General features: G+C 55.3%; 1 protein-coding gene across 2 annotated transcripts; it reads right to left on the minus strand.

The window, feature by feature from the left end:
- Window positions 1–788: 788 nt before the first annotated feature.
- On the minus strand, window positions 789–11,786 carry DLL3 (delta like canonical Notch ligand 3). Of its 2 annotated transcripts, XM_007996786.3 has the most exons (9): window positions 10,883–11,481; window positions 10,453–10,734; window positions 9,221–9,278; window positions 6,474–6,716; window positions 5,242–5,459; window positions 3,751–3,973; window positions 1,629–2,208; window positions 1,336–1,420; window positions 789–1,005 (listed from the first exon to the last, which is right to left on the minus strand). In XM_007996786.3, exons 1-9 carry the CDS (start codon window positions 10,949–10,951, stop codon window positions 1,000–1,002), a joined length of 1,764 nt encoding a protein of 587 aa, XP_007994977.3. In that variant the 5' UTR covers window positions 10,952–11,481; the 3' UTR covers window positions 789–999. The 2 variants fall into 2 exon arrangements, with proteins under 2 accessions (XP_007994977.3, XP_037847595.2); XM_037991667.2 differs by lacking the exon at window positions 789–1,005 and having other exon boundaries at window positions 1,234–1,420; window positions 10,883–11,786.
- Window positions 11,787–12,529: the final 743 nt, after the last annotated feature.

Below are 12,529 nucleotides of genomic sequence, written 5' to 3' on the forward strand. Positions count from 1 at the left end.
CATTTTATGAGCTAATACATGTTTTTGTTTTTGTTTTTTTAGACAGAGTCTTGTTCTGTTTCCAAGGCTAGAGTGCAGTGGCACAATCTCGGCTCACTGCAACCTCCGCTTCCCAAGTTCAAGCAATTCTCCGGCCTTAGCCTCCCGAGTAGCTGAGATTACAGGTGCCTGCCACCGCACCCAGCTAATTTTTGTATTTTTCAGTAGAGACGAGGTTTTGCCATGCTGGCTAGGCTGGTCTCGAACTCCCGACCTCAGGTGATCCACCCACCTCGGCTTCCCTTTGTAATCCTGTGCTGGGATTACAGGCGTGAGCCACCACTCCTGGCCACTAATACATTTTTTTTTAAAGCGACAGAATCTTGCTGTAGTGCCCAGGCTTTAGTGCAGTGGTGGTATCATAGCTCACTGCAGCCTCAAACTCCTGAGCTGAGGCGATCCTCCCGGCCTCAGCTTCACAAGTAGGTAGAACTACAGGTGCGCCACCAAGCCTGGCTAATTTTGTTTTAATTTTTTGTATAGGGGTCTTGCTGTGTTGCCTGGCTGCTCTCCAACTCCCAGCCTCAAGCAATCCTTCCGCTTCAGCCACTGATCTCACTCTGTGGTTCAGTGGGATTACAGGCCTGAGCCACTGCACCCAGCCATAAATTCTTTTATATTTAAAGCAGTTTGAGTCGTTTGCGACCCCTACAACATAGAGTCCTGTCTGCTATTCTCCTCAGGAGACAAAATCTCTTCCCTTCAGCCCTAACACTACATACAAAGCATTCAGCCTCGTTAGTCAAAACTGATCACAATAATAGCCTTTATAGGTGTTTCTGGAGAGATGGGTGAGAAAAAATAGGATATAAATAACCATTATTTACAACTTGCAGCAGTAAAGTTCTCCAAGACACCCCTTCGAGATTGAACTCCAAAGCCTCTGGGGCAGAGACTGGGCACCACCAAGCAAATACAAAAATCCACGCTCTGACTCCAGGTGCGGATGGAGGAGACGCGTCAGGCCTAGAAACAAAATGAGTAGGAAGCATTAGAGAGGCTGCCCCTCTGCCTCCCCTGCCTCCCCGCAGAGTAGCATCAGTGGAAAAGCTCTGGCGGAGTCCCCATAGTGACCTCTTCAAGCCCATAGCTTTTTCAAAGAGAAGATGGCAGGTAGCTCAAAACGACAAGAGGGATGCAAAATAGGAAGAAACTAAGTTAGAACTGAAAATGGGCTTAAAACCTTCCAGAGACACTACCCAATTCATTTCAAAGACAGAATCGAGGAAGGGTAGGGAAAAAGCAGGTTCTGCCTCTGCCCAGTGTGTAGCGGGGGTGGGAAAGGAGCGTCGCTACCTCCCGAGCGTAGATGGAAGGAGCAGATATGACATAAATCCCTCGAGAGTCTACATCTTCAGGGCGATTCCAATCTACGGACGAGCTGTGGGAGGAAAGAAAGAAGAAAAATTTAGACCCTTTAAATTCTCAGATCTTGTTTTCCCCTACCCATCACAAACGGGAACCCAAAGCCAGCTACCGGGTAAGAGACGGACCAGGGAAATGCATCAGGGAATCGCGCCAACTGCACCACGGAGATGGGTACAAGCAGCCAGCAGCGCGAGGCGTTCGTCTGCGGCGCAGCCCCTCACCTCTGGACATCCCCGGGACCCTCCTGCGTCCTTAGGTTGTTGAGTGCATCCGGGAGTGCATGGACTGACGGCTCCGGGGTCCCAGCCAGCAAGCGAGATCCAGCATCCTGGGCGTGGCCACGGCGGCGCACGTGGACCAGCAAGAGCGCAGCGCCAGCCACGCCCGCGGCCACCAGCAGTCCCAGAGCCGGCGGCAAAAGGTAGCGCTGCGGGTCCCCGGGCCTCAGGCCGGGCGGGGCCGCGGGCAAAGCGCTTACGCCGTCGGGGTGCACTGGGAACTCACACCGCGCACCCATGTAGCCGGGCGCGCAGGCGCAGACGAGGCCGGAGAAGTGGGCGTAGCAGCGGCCGCCGTGAGCACAGGGGCGCGCGGCGCACGGGTCCGCGCGCTCGCGGCAGTCGCGGCCGCCGAAGCCCAGCGCGCAGGAGCAGCGGTGCGCGCCGCCGCCCTCCACACACGTGCCGCCGTTAGCGCAGGCGCGGCCCGCGCAGTCGTCGAGGTCGTGCTCGCAGCGCGGACCCGCGAAGCCAGCACGGCAGCGGCAGCGCAGGGCGTGGCCCAGGTCCAGGCAGAGTCCGCCTGTGGGGAAGGGAGCATCAGAGGGCACAGCTTGGGAGCCGGGGGCGGGGCCCACCTGCCCGCGCTGTTTCCCAGTTCTATCATCGCTGCACGGGGTCCCCGTTTTCTCTCTGTCTCTTAACTCAAGGGCCAGCGTCTTGGAGTGTGCCAGGAAAGCCAGCTCGCTTCTTTTCTACCTGATGAAGTTTTGGAATAATTAATTCAGTGCCACCTCTTTGGCTCTCGGTGCCCTTGCCTCTTTTTCCCTCGACTTCGATCATACTTCAATACCCAGAACTATGTGTTTGAACCCTCTGACCTTCTTCTGCCTAGAAGACCTCCTCTCTTCCCTTCCTCCTTTTCTCCCATTTTCCCCCCTTTTCTCTTCCCTAGCCCACTCCTCAGGTCTCTACTCCGATGCTTCTTCCTCCATCCCAGCCCTGATCACTGCCCTGTGCTCCCAGATCACAGCCCTGGCCACCCACCCTGGGCTCTGTCTGAGGGTGTCTGTCTTCCCCTCTGGGCTGGTACCTCCAGGAGGGCGTGGCCCAAACATGTCCTGGTCCCTGCTGTGTCCCTAGTACCACGCACCCCAGAATGAACACTCTGTTTGGGACAGAATTACCGTATTCACTCGCAAGAAGATAACAGCCAGCCCTTTACATTCATGATTTTTTTTTTTTTTTTTTTGAAATGGAGTCTCGTTCTGTCCTCCAGGCTGGAGCCTCCCTAGTTCAAGCAATTCTCTGTTTCAGCCTACATTCATGATCTTATTTAATCTTTTTTTTTTTTTTCTTTTTTTTGAGACAGAATCTCACTCTGTCGCCCAGGCGGGAGTGCAGTGGCACAATCTTGGCTGACTGCAACCTCCACCTCCCGAGTTCAAGTGGTTCTTCTGCCTTAGCCTTCCGAGTTGCTGGAATTACAAGCACCTGCCATCACACCTGGCTAATTTTTTGTATTTTTAGTAGAGACGCGGTTTCACCATGTGGCCCAGGCTGGTCTCCAGCTCCTGAACTCAGGTGATTCGCCCACCTGGGCCTCCCAAAGTGCTGGAATTATAGGCGTGAGTCACTGTGCCCAGCCTCATTTAATCTTTTAGCACCGATATCAGCTCTCTTCTCTGTTCAGAACCTTCCTGTGGCTCCATCTCACTCAGGGGAAAAGTGAAAGTTCCCCTTCTTGTGACCCAGGGGGTCCCACAAGATGTGCCTCAGTCACCTCCCTGATCTCGTCTCATCAGTGTAACCACACTGGCTTCCCTGCTTATCCTCAGCACACCAGGCACTATCAGGAGGGGCAGGGACTTTGTTTCATTCCCTGCTGTATCCTCAGTGCCTGGAATAGGGCCTGGCACACAGTAAATTCTCAGTAAATATTAATAGTTATGAGATAGGGAATGTCTCCTTGCCCATTTTACAGAACAAACAGGCTTGCTGGTGGGAAGTCAGGTCCCCTGGCCCTAGGGTTAGAAGAGTCAAAGCCAGGATCCCAACCCAGGACTGTCTGAGCCATGCAGGGCCCCCACCCCCATCCCTTGCCAATAGGGCCTTCAGGCCTCACCATTGCGGCATGGCTGCAGGCTGCACCGGTCCACCCTCTTCTCACAGTTGGAACCTTGGAAACCGGGTGGGCAGTGGCAGATGTAGGCAGAGTCAGGGTCTGCACCCCCAACACACAAGCCGCCATTGAAGCAAGGTCCATCCGCGCATGTCACCCCGCTCACCTCACAGCGGAGCCCGTAGAACCCACGCGGGCAGGTGCATTCAAAGGACCCGGGTGTCTCCTGGGCAGGGACAAGAGGACTTGAGAATGGAGTTTCCTTGGAGAAAAATCCCATCCCCCTCCTCATTCCTAACCACTGGGGACTGCTCCTTGTCCAGTCCCAAGTCCCACTGTGCAGGGGCCACCCTGGGAGGTCCTCCCGACATCCCCTCGATCCCCTCCACATTTTTGGGTCCGCCCATGTGACCCCACAGGTAGGAGGCTCTGGGGACCCAGAGTGACCCCATTCCCACCACTACACCTTTGCCTACCAAATGCTGCCTGCCTGGTCTGCCCTCCTCGCTCCTGTCTACATTGACGAGTCCTACTGGGAGGTCCTAGATCTCAGCCCACCTCCTCCAGGAAGCGTTCTCTGGATCTTTCCTTCCCAGAGCCTCCCCCTAAGTATTTGAACCCTGAGTGTGGCAGTATCCAGGTGGCCCACACTGGACCCTACTCTACCTCAGCACTCCATGCCAGGCTCACTCACTGCCACCTCTGCACCCTTGCTCCGTGCAGGCCACTCACCTGGCCACCCTCTCTAATCATGTCCCAGAAGCCCCAGCGGGGGCCGGGCGCTGTGGCTCAAGCCTGTAATCCCAGCACTTTGGGAGGCCGAGACGGGAGGATCATGAGGTCAGGAGATTGAGACCATCCTGGCTAACACGGTGAAACCCCGTCTCTACTAAGAAATACAAAAAACTAGCCGGGCGAGGTGGCGGGCGCCTGTAGGCCCAGCTACTCGGGAGGCTGAGGCCGGAGAATGGCGTGAACCCGGGAGGCGGAGCTTGCAGTGAGCTGAGATCCGGCCACTGCACTCCAGCCAGGGCTACAGAGCGAGACTCCGTCTCAAAAAAAAAAAAAAAAAAAAAAAAAAAGAAGCCCCAGCTCCGGGCCATCTCCAGGAAGCCTTCTCTGATGTCTCCACCCCCCTGTGCCCGCAGATCCCAAATCTCCAACCGATTTGGCCCCACCACCCACTCACTACCTTGAACCCTGAACCATTCTCACTCCCACAATGGCAGCAGCTGTGGCGCCACACGGCTCCTCATGATTTCCACTCCCACATCTTTCAGGGCCACCCACTGAGTATGCTCTCCCCAGTCACATCCCCATCACCCAATCCTACTTCAAGGCCCCAGATGCAGACTGGATGCCTCCAGGAAGACCTCCCTGATAGTTATTCCCAGACCTCCTCCCCAAGCTGGTGTCTCCTGGAGCCCCAGGGAGGGGGCCGTGGCTCCCAGGGTAAAGTACTAAGCAGGACAAGGTGGGAAGGGTGACACTGACACTACAGCTGCCCCCATTGGCACACGGGTTCCCGTCACAGGGCCCAGGTCCAGGGACAAGGCATCCGGTGGTAGCAGAGGACGGGCCCCTGAGGCCGAGGCAGCTGCTGGTGGAGACAGGGACCGTGCAGAGGGGTCCAGTCCAGCCCTCCAGGCATTGGCATTCACCGGGCTGCTCACAGAAGCCATGCTCGAGGCTGCAGCCTGCTCGGCACACCGCTATGGGGGACAGAGAGGTAGAGAGAAAGGGAACACCAAGGTCGGGGAGGGCCAGGGGCAAGATGGAACTCAGGGAGGTTTCTGAGCACATTCCCTGCACCACCTTGCTTCATCCTTGTGACAGATAATCATCGGGACTAGATGGTACTGTGACCCCTCCCCCCCAGTTTACAGATAGGGAAACTGAGGCTCACAGAGACAAACTGACCAGCCCACCCAGGAAATGGAGGAGTGAGGATGTGAACCCAGGCCATCGGGCTGGAGTCTGTGCTCTTGGAAGGAGGATGGGACGGGGGCACCCACGTCAGATCGTGAGGGTAGGAGACAGGCAGGGGATTTGGGATTGGTGGGGGGACCCCTGGCCTTTCAGGGAAGATGGGAGTGTCTCGAATTAGGGTGGCTCTGGGAAGATCTGGATTAGCCTGGGAGTCCCAGGGGCCTTGGTGGGGCTCTGAAATTTGAGGAGGGGTCTGAAGAATTCCAAGCTTTAAGAAGCCATGGGTTCTGGCCTGCAACCCTAGGGAGGGAGGATGGAGAGTCCCTTGGCCAGAGTAGACTGGGAGGAGATTCCAAAGATTGCGGGTGGGGGTCAGGAGGGCCGCAGAATTAGAAGAGCTTTGGAGTCCTAGCATCGGGACAAGGTGTGAATGTGGGTAAGGGAAGGAACCGGAGGGTGCCAGCATAGGAAATGGACGTGGACTTCCTATTTGGGGCAACAAGAGGGCTGGGAGATGGAAGAGGGCTCGAGTAGTAAGGCAGGGCTGGAGAGAGGTCCAGGGTCCTCGGTTTCCCCGAAGGTGGCAGCTGGATGGTGGGCGGGGTTTGGGGTACATCCACAGCACTCACCACATTCCCCAGCTCCCTGAAGAGGGGTGCCTGGGGTACATGGTGGGGGACTCTAGAGTACCCTGAAGAGGGTGAGTGGGTTGTGAGAGGGGACTGGGGGCCGCGAGTGACGCTCAGGAGGGGCCGGGGTCCCTGGCTGGTAGGGGTGGGGTTGAACGCAGGACTCACGCGGCGCCTCACACTCGTCCTCGAGCGGTGCGCAGGGGCGCAGTCCCGGGCCGCACCGCGAGGGGGCGCTGCGCGGACGGCAGAGGCGCGTGCACGCGGTCCCGACTGCAGGCAGTTCGCAGCGCGCGCGGTAGGAGAAGCGCAGCTCCCAGGCGCCTGCGCGCTGAATGTCCCGGGCCCACGGGCCTCCGGCTGCCAAGCGCCGCCGTCTGGTCACGCGCGCCAGCAGGCTCCAGGCGGGCCCTGCGGGTACAGGCAAAGGAGGGGTGCTGGGGTGGGCCCGGCCGAACATGGATGCATACGGAGCGCCCCGGCCGCTTTCTCCCCGCCCCTCCCAGCGAGGCCAAAACACCCTCATGGAGCCCTGGGGTCCTTGGACCTCGCGAGTAGAATGGCAGTCACTTTCCTTACTTTAGCAAGGCTGCGAACTCCCCAGTGCACCCTGGGACCTGCAATGTCGTGGTCTCTTCTAGTACCCTAGATAACAGTTCTCTCGGCCAGGCGTGTGGTGGCTCAAGCCTGAAATCCCAGCACTTCGGGAGGCCGAGACAGGTGGACCACCTGACGTCAAGAGTTCAAGACCAGCCTGACCAACATGGTGAAACTGTCTCTACTAAAAAAAAAAAAAAAAAAAAAAAAAAAAAAAAAAAAAAGGCCGGGCGCGGTGGCTCAAGCCTGTAATCCCAGCACTTTGGGAGGCCGAGACGGGTGGATCACGAGGTCAGGAGATCGAGACCATCCTGGCTAACACGATGAAACCCCGTCTCTACTAAAAAATACAAAAAACTAGCCGGGCGAGGTGGTGGGCGCCTGTAGTCCCAGCTACTCGGGAGGCTGAGGCAGGAGAATGGCGTAAACCCGGGAGGCGGAGCTTGCAGTGAGCTGAGATCCGGCCACTGCACTCCAGCCTGGGCGACAGAGCGAGACTCTGTCTCAAAAAAAAAAAAAAAAAAAAAATAGCCAGGCGTGGTGGTGCACGCCTGTAATCCCAGCTACTCTGGAGGCTAAGGCAGGAGAATCACTTGCACCCAGGAGTGGAGGTTACGGTGAACCGAGATAGCGCCATCGCACTCCAACCTGAGTGACAGAGCAAGACTCCCTCTCAAAAAAAATAAAATAAAAAATAAACAGTTATCGCATAGAAACCATAATACTCCCGTATTTTGACCCAGATCTTTGTAAACTGAAGTAATAATGAGACCTCTAACACCCTGTGACATTTGGTACCTCGATATGGCCAAAGAACAATAACATGTCTGAAGTGAGGTCATAACACCCCTAAATTGTGCCTCCAGATCTTCCTATATCAAAAGAGTGGCAGAGACCCCAATTACTAGACCGTAAATTACCACATTACCTGAGACCTTGGGATACTGGGAGAGTGACACTTTCTTGAAGGCAAAGGTGTCACCCCTCCAAAATTGTGATACAGCTTTCTACATCAGAACAGTGAAGAAGTGGCTCACTCCTATAATCCCAACGTTTTGGGAGGCCAAAGTCAATGGATCGCTTGAGCCTAGGAGTTAGAGACCGGCCTGGGCAACATAGCGAGATCCCATCTCCATAAAAAATAAAATAAGAACAAGAAAAAAAATGGTGACAAACCCCCCCGCTGTGGGTCTCACATAGCAACAGAGTCTCCCAAGTTGAGGATAAGAATGCCCTGTAACGGCCAGGCGCGGCGGCTCAAGCCTGTAATCCCAGCACTTTGGGAGGCCGAGACGGGTGGATCACGAGGTCAGGAGATCGAGACCATCCTGGCCAACACGGTGAAACCCTGTCTCTACTAAAAAAATACAAAAAACTAGCCGGGCAAGGTGGTAGGTGCCTGTAGTCCCAGCTACTGGGGAGGCTGAGGCAGGAGAATGGCGGGAACCCGGGAGGCGGAGCTTGCAGTGAGCTGAGATCCGGCCACTGCACTCCAGCCTGGGCGACAGAGCAAAACTCCGTCTCAAAAAAAAAAAAAAAAAAAAAAAAAGAATGCCCTGTATCCCTCCCAGGAACCTCTGCTCAATATTCTCTTTGGTGAAGCTCCGACATCCCACAGGGCTCCCTGGGACCTCCACATGGAGAAGGTGATAGAGCTTCACGTAGGGGCTGAGCGTGGTGGCTCACGCCTATAATCTCAACACTTTGGGAGGCCGAGGTGGGCGAATCACAAGGTCAGGAGTTCGAGACCAGCCTGGCCAACATGGTGAAATCCTGTTTCTACTAAAAATACAAAAAAAGTAGCTGGGCGTGGTTGTGGGCCCCTGTAATCCCAGCTACTTGGGAGGGTGAGGCAGGAGAATTGCTTGAACCCGGAAGGCAGAGGTTGCAGTGAGTGAGATCATGCCATTGCACTCCAGCCTGGGCAACAGAGCGAAACTCTGTCTTGAAAAAACAAAACAAAACAAAACAAAACAAAAAAACTTCACATAGAAGAACCAGAAGTAACTCATATTGCACCCTGAGCTCTCAATATCAGATGGTGATAAAGTAGGGCTGTGAAATGCTATGCCCTGCCCTGGAGGTGTTGATAGTAAGAGAGCTTCCCCTACTTCATCTGCTACCAGGACCACAGACTGCTACATCCAGTACCAGGGACATTTCTGTGCCTGAGATGCCAAGAGGCCTGGAGCTGTCAACACCCGGCACCACATCCCAGGAGCTGTGATGACATCATAAGACCTATAGACAATACCACCAACCCGATGTCTCACGTGGGCCCCAGCTTCCCCACCAGTCCCAAGACTGAAGACACTCACCTCCAATCTGGTCTCCTAACTCCTCTCTCCAGGTTTCAACGATGAGAGAGAAGGTGCCCTGGTTGGGTGAAGGAAGGGGGAGATCAAAGATGAAAGACAGTGGTTAGGGTAAGTACTCAATGAAGGCCAGAGTTCAGGAATAGAGGGTGATGGCCATTGCTGGGGACTGAGCAAGCAAGGGACAATTCCCAGAGGGACCAGCCCAGCCCAGGGAAGGAATGACATCTGTGACTTTTTTTGGGGGGGGTCCGGGGGGGAGACAGGGTCTCACTCTGTCAACCAGGCTGGAGTGCAGTGGCACAATCTTGGCTCACTGCAACAACCTCCAAGGCTCAAGCAATCCTCCCACCTCAGCCTCCCCAGTAGCTGGGACTACACGCGCATGTCACCATGCCCCGCTATTTGTTTTGTTTTGTTTTGTTTTGTTTTAGAAATAAGGTCTCACTATGTTACTGAGACTGGTCTCAAACTGCTAGGCTCAAGCGATCCTCCCGCCTAAGCCTCCCAAAGTGCTGGAATTACAGGGTGAGCCTACTGGACGCGTGGCTTGCTTTATTGAGCACTTACTACGTGGTAAGCACTTTATTCAAGAGATGTGGTTGAATCACTCAAAAGGGACCCTTGTGAGATACCAGGATGATCCCATTTTTAAGCATAGGAAACTGAACCTGGAAACCAGGCAGTCACTTGTCCAAAAGGACAAGGGTTTAGAATTGCAATACAGGTCTGTCCATCTTTGTGTCTTTGGGTTGTGGGGATGGGAGATAGGATTTTGGAGGTGAAAGAATAATTAATACAGGACCCAATTGAAATAACTGAGGACAGAAAAAAAAAAAAAAAAAAAAGAGAAGATATTAGTGGTTCCCAAGACAAGGTGTGAGAGATTTGCGGAGAAAGATGAGGACCCCAGTTTTTAGGGATCCCCAAGGAGCAGAGGTAGGGTTCCTTGAGTTTAGGATTTCAGAGGTTGGGTTTGAGATTCTGGGAATTTGGGGGTCCCAGCATCCAGGGTTGGGGAATCAGAACATTTAGAATCCCCGGTGTGTAGAGTTTAGAGGTCTGGGAATGTGGGGTTCCAGAAGGTGGAGTTACTGGTCTGGGAATTTGGTCCACCCCCTGGGAGGCAGGATTAGGGTCTAATAAGACCTATAAGTTGGAGGGGAGAAGAGGTGGAGGTTTTGGTGGCAGGGTTAGGCCTCCAGCACCGGGAGTCCCCCGGGGACAGCACTTACAGGCCAGGCGTCCCGAAAGGGCACCTGCAAGAGGCCGTTGGGCAGTGGGAGATCAGGCGCGGGCGCTTCGGGCTGCTCGGTGTAGACGGGTCCGCGCGCACTCAGCGCCGCGCCCAGGGCGCACGGGGACTCGGCGGCCTGCTCCGAGAGCCCAGGCTTCAGGCAGACTCTGAAGAAGAGGCGGCAGGGGCCTCGGGCGCTGCAGGGGGACCGCGGGGCCCCCAGGCCTGGACTCGGCCCGAAAGAGTGGATCTGCAGCTCGAAGACGCCAGCGGGCCGTGCCTGGGGCGAAGACGGGCACAGGGTGAGGCGGCCGGGGGGACCCAGGCGTCCCGTCCGCCCCGCGCTCCCTCCCCAAGACCTTCAGATCGCACTCACCCCTCTCCCCCGCATTCATCCCTTTCCACGCCACCTCCCACCTGGCTCTGACCTGAGGGAGGAAAATGAGCGCTAAGATCACAGTCTGGGAGAGGAGCCGAGACATCCTTGGGGAGACCATGGCCTTCTAGGGGGGGTCTCGGGAGTCGCAGCTGCTGGCTTCCGAGTCTTATATCTGAGGGAATGGCCCCGCCCCTTCAGGCAGCTACCGGGCCCCAAGGGACCAAGGGCGGGGGGAGTCACAGGGGAAGGGGAGCGTGCAGGAGCATCAGCGAGATTCCATCTGTAGTCGTAGGCACGGGCGAGGTCATGAGTGGGTGATCCCGGGACTTTGTGTGTGGCTGGGGTGGGGTTGGGGGACTAAGCCTATGTGTGAGGTTGTACATGATTTTAAGATTCTGGATGTGTGGTATGAACCAGAGCTACTGGAGGGTGTACATGACTTTGTGATTGTGTGTCCACGTGGGACTGTGCGGCTCAGCATACGCCTGGAGTTGTGTGTGATTGACACATGAGGCCGTAAACAATTCTGACTCTGCACGCACACCCGAGTGGGAAACTAGACGTGTACACGACTTCGTGATTGTGTGACGCTTTGAGATTGTGTGGCTGTGTAGATACTTCTCTGTGCGTGTTTATGGAAGATCCTGTATAGCCGTATAAACCTGTGACTGTGTGCTGTGTGCGGGTGTGGTAGAGGCTGTGCAAGGAGGGAATGGCGGAGGGCGCCTGTATGTGAATGAGACTGGGTTTGAGAAGTCCATGGATGCAGCCACGTGTGAATACGATGAAGATCCGGAGTTCTTTGTGGATCCCTGTGTGCGTTGGTTTGTGTGACAGAGACTGGGTTTGGGAGGTCCACAGGTGTAGCTGTGTGTGGATACGATGAAGATCCAGGGCTCTTTATGGACCCCTGTGTGCGGGCGTGTGTGCGTTCCTCCTCCCCAAGACAAATCCACCCTCCCAAGCCCCGCATCGCGGACGCACCAGACGCCAGGGCGAGGAGCTCGGCCTCAGAAGGGGCTCCCAGCTGTATGTAAATGCCGCCATCTGCCGGGCGGCCGAGCCCCTCCCCCTTCGGGCCGCAGCTGGGCTGCCCGTTTGGCCTCCGGAAGGTGTGAGGAGCAAATGGGCAGGAAATTCCGTCTTCACATACAGGGACCCGCTCCCCCACCCCAGAAGAATGAGGCGGGGGCACCCCGGGCCCTTCAGAAACCCTTTAGTATTCCAGGACCTCAGCAGGAAAAGCCAATTAGGAGCAGATGTCCCAGCCCCTCTGGTCATAATTGCTCCCTGCCAGGCATGGGGCAAAACCCTTGAGCTGGGGTAACTTCTTTGTCTTTCCCCCGAAAGTAAAAAACTTTAGTGCTTAGAGGCTAATAATTATAGGGAAAAACACAGATTCAATGTATATGTTTTTTTTCCAGAGAAGACATAGTAACCAACGAAGGATAGACCAGCAGAGCCATGCATACAGTAGGCGCTCAGTTTTTTTTGTTTTTTTTTTTTTTGAGAAGTTTCGCTTGTTGCCCAGGCTGGAGTGCAGTGGTGTGATCTTGGCTCACTGCAACCTCCACCTCGCGGGTTCAAGCGATTCTGCTGCCTCAGCCTCCAGAGTAGCTGTGATTACAGGCACCCGCCACCATGCTCAGCTAATTTATTTTATTTTATTATTATTATTTTTTTGAGATGGAGTCTC

This window comes from Chlorocebus sabaeus, chromosome 6, assembly GCF_047675955.1.
Source record: "Chlorocebus sabaeus isolate Y175 chromosome 6, mChlSab1.0.hap1, whole genome shotgun sequence".
In the NCBI taxonomy this organism is placed as follows: domain Eukaryota; kingdom Metazoa; phylum Chordata; class Mammalia; order Primates; family Cercopithecidae; genus Chlorocebus; species Chlorocebus sabaeus.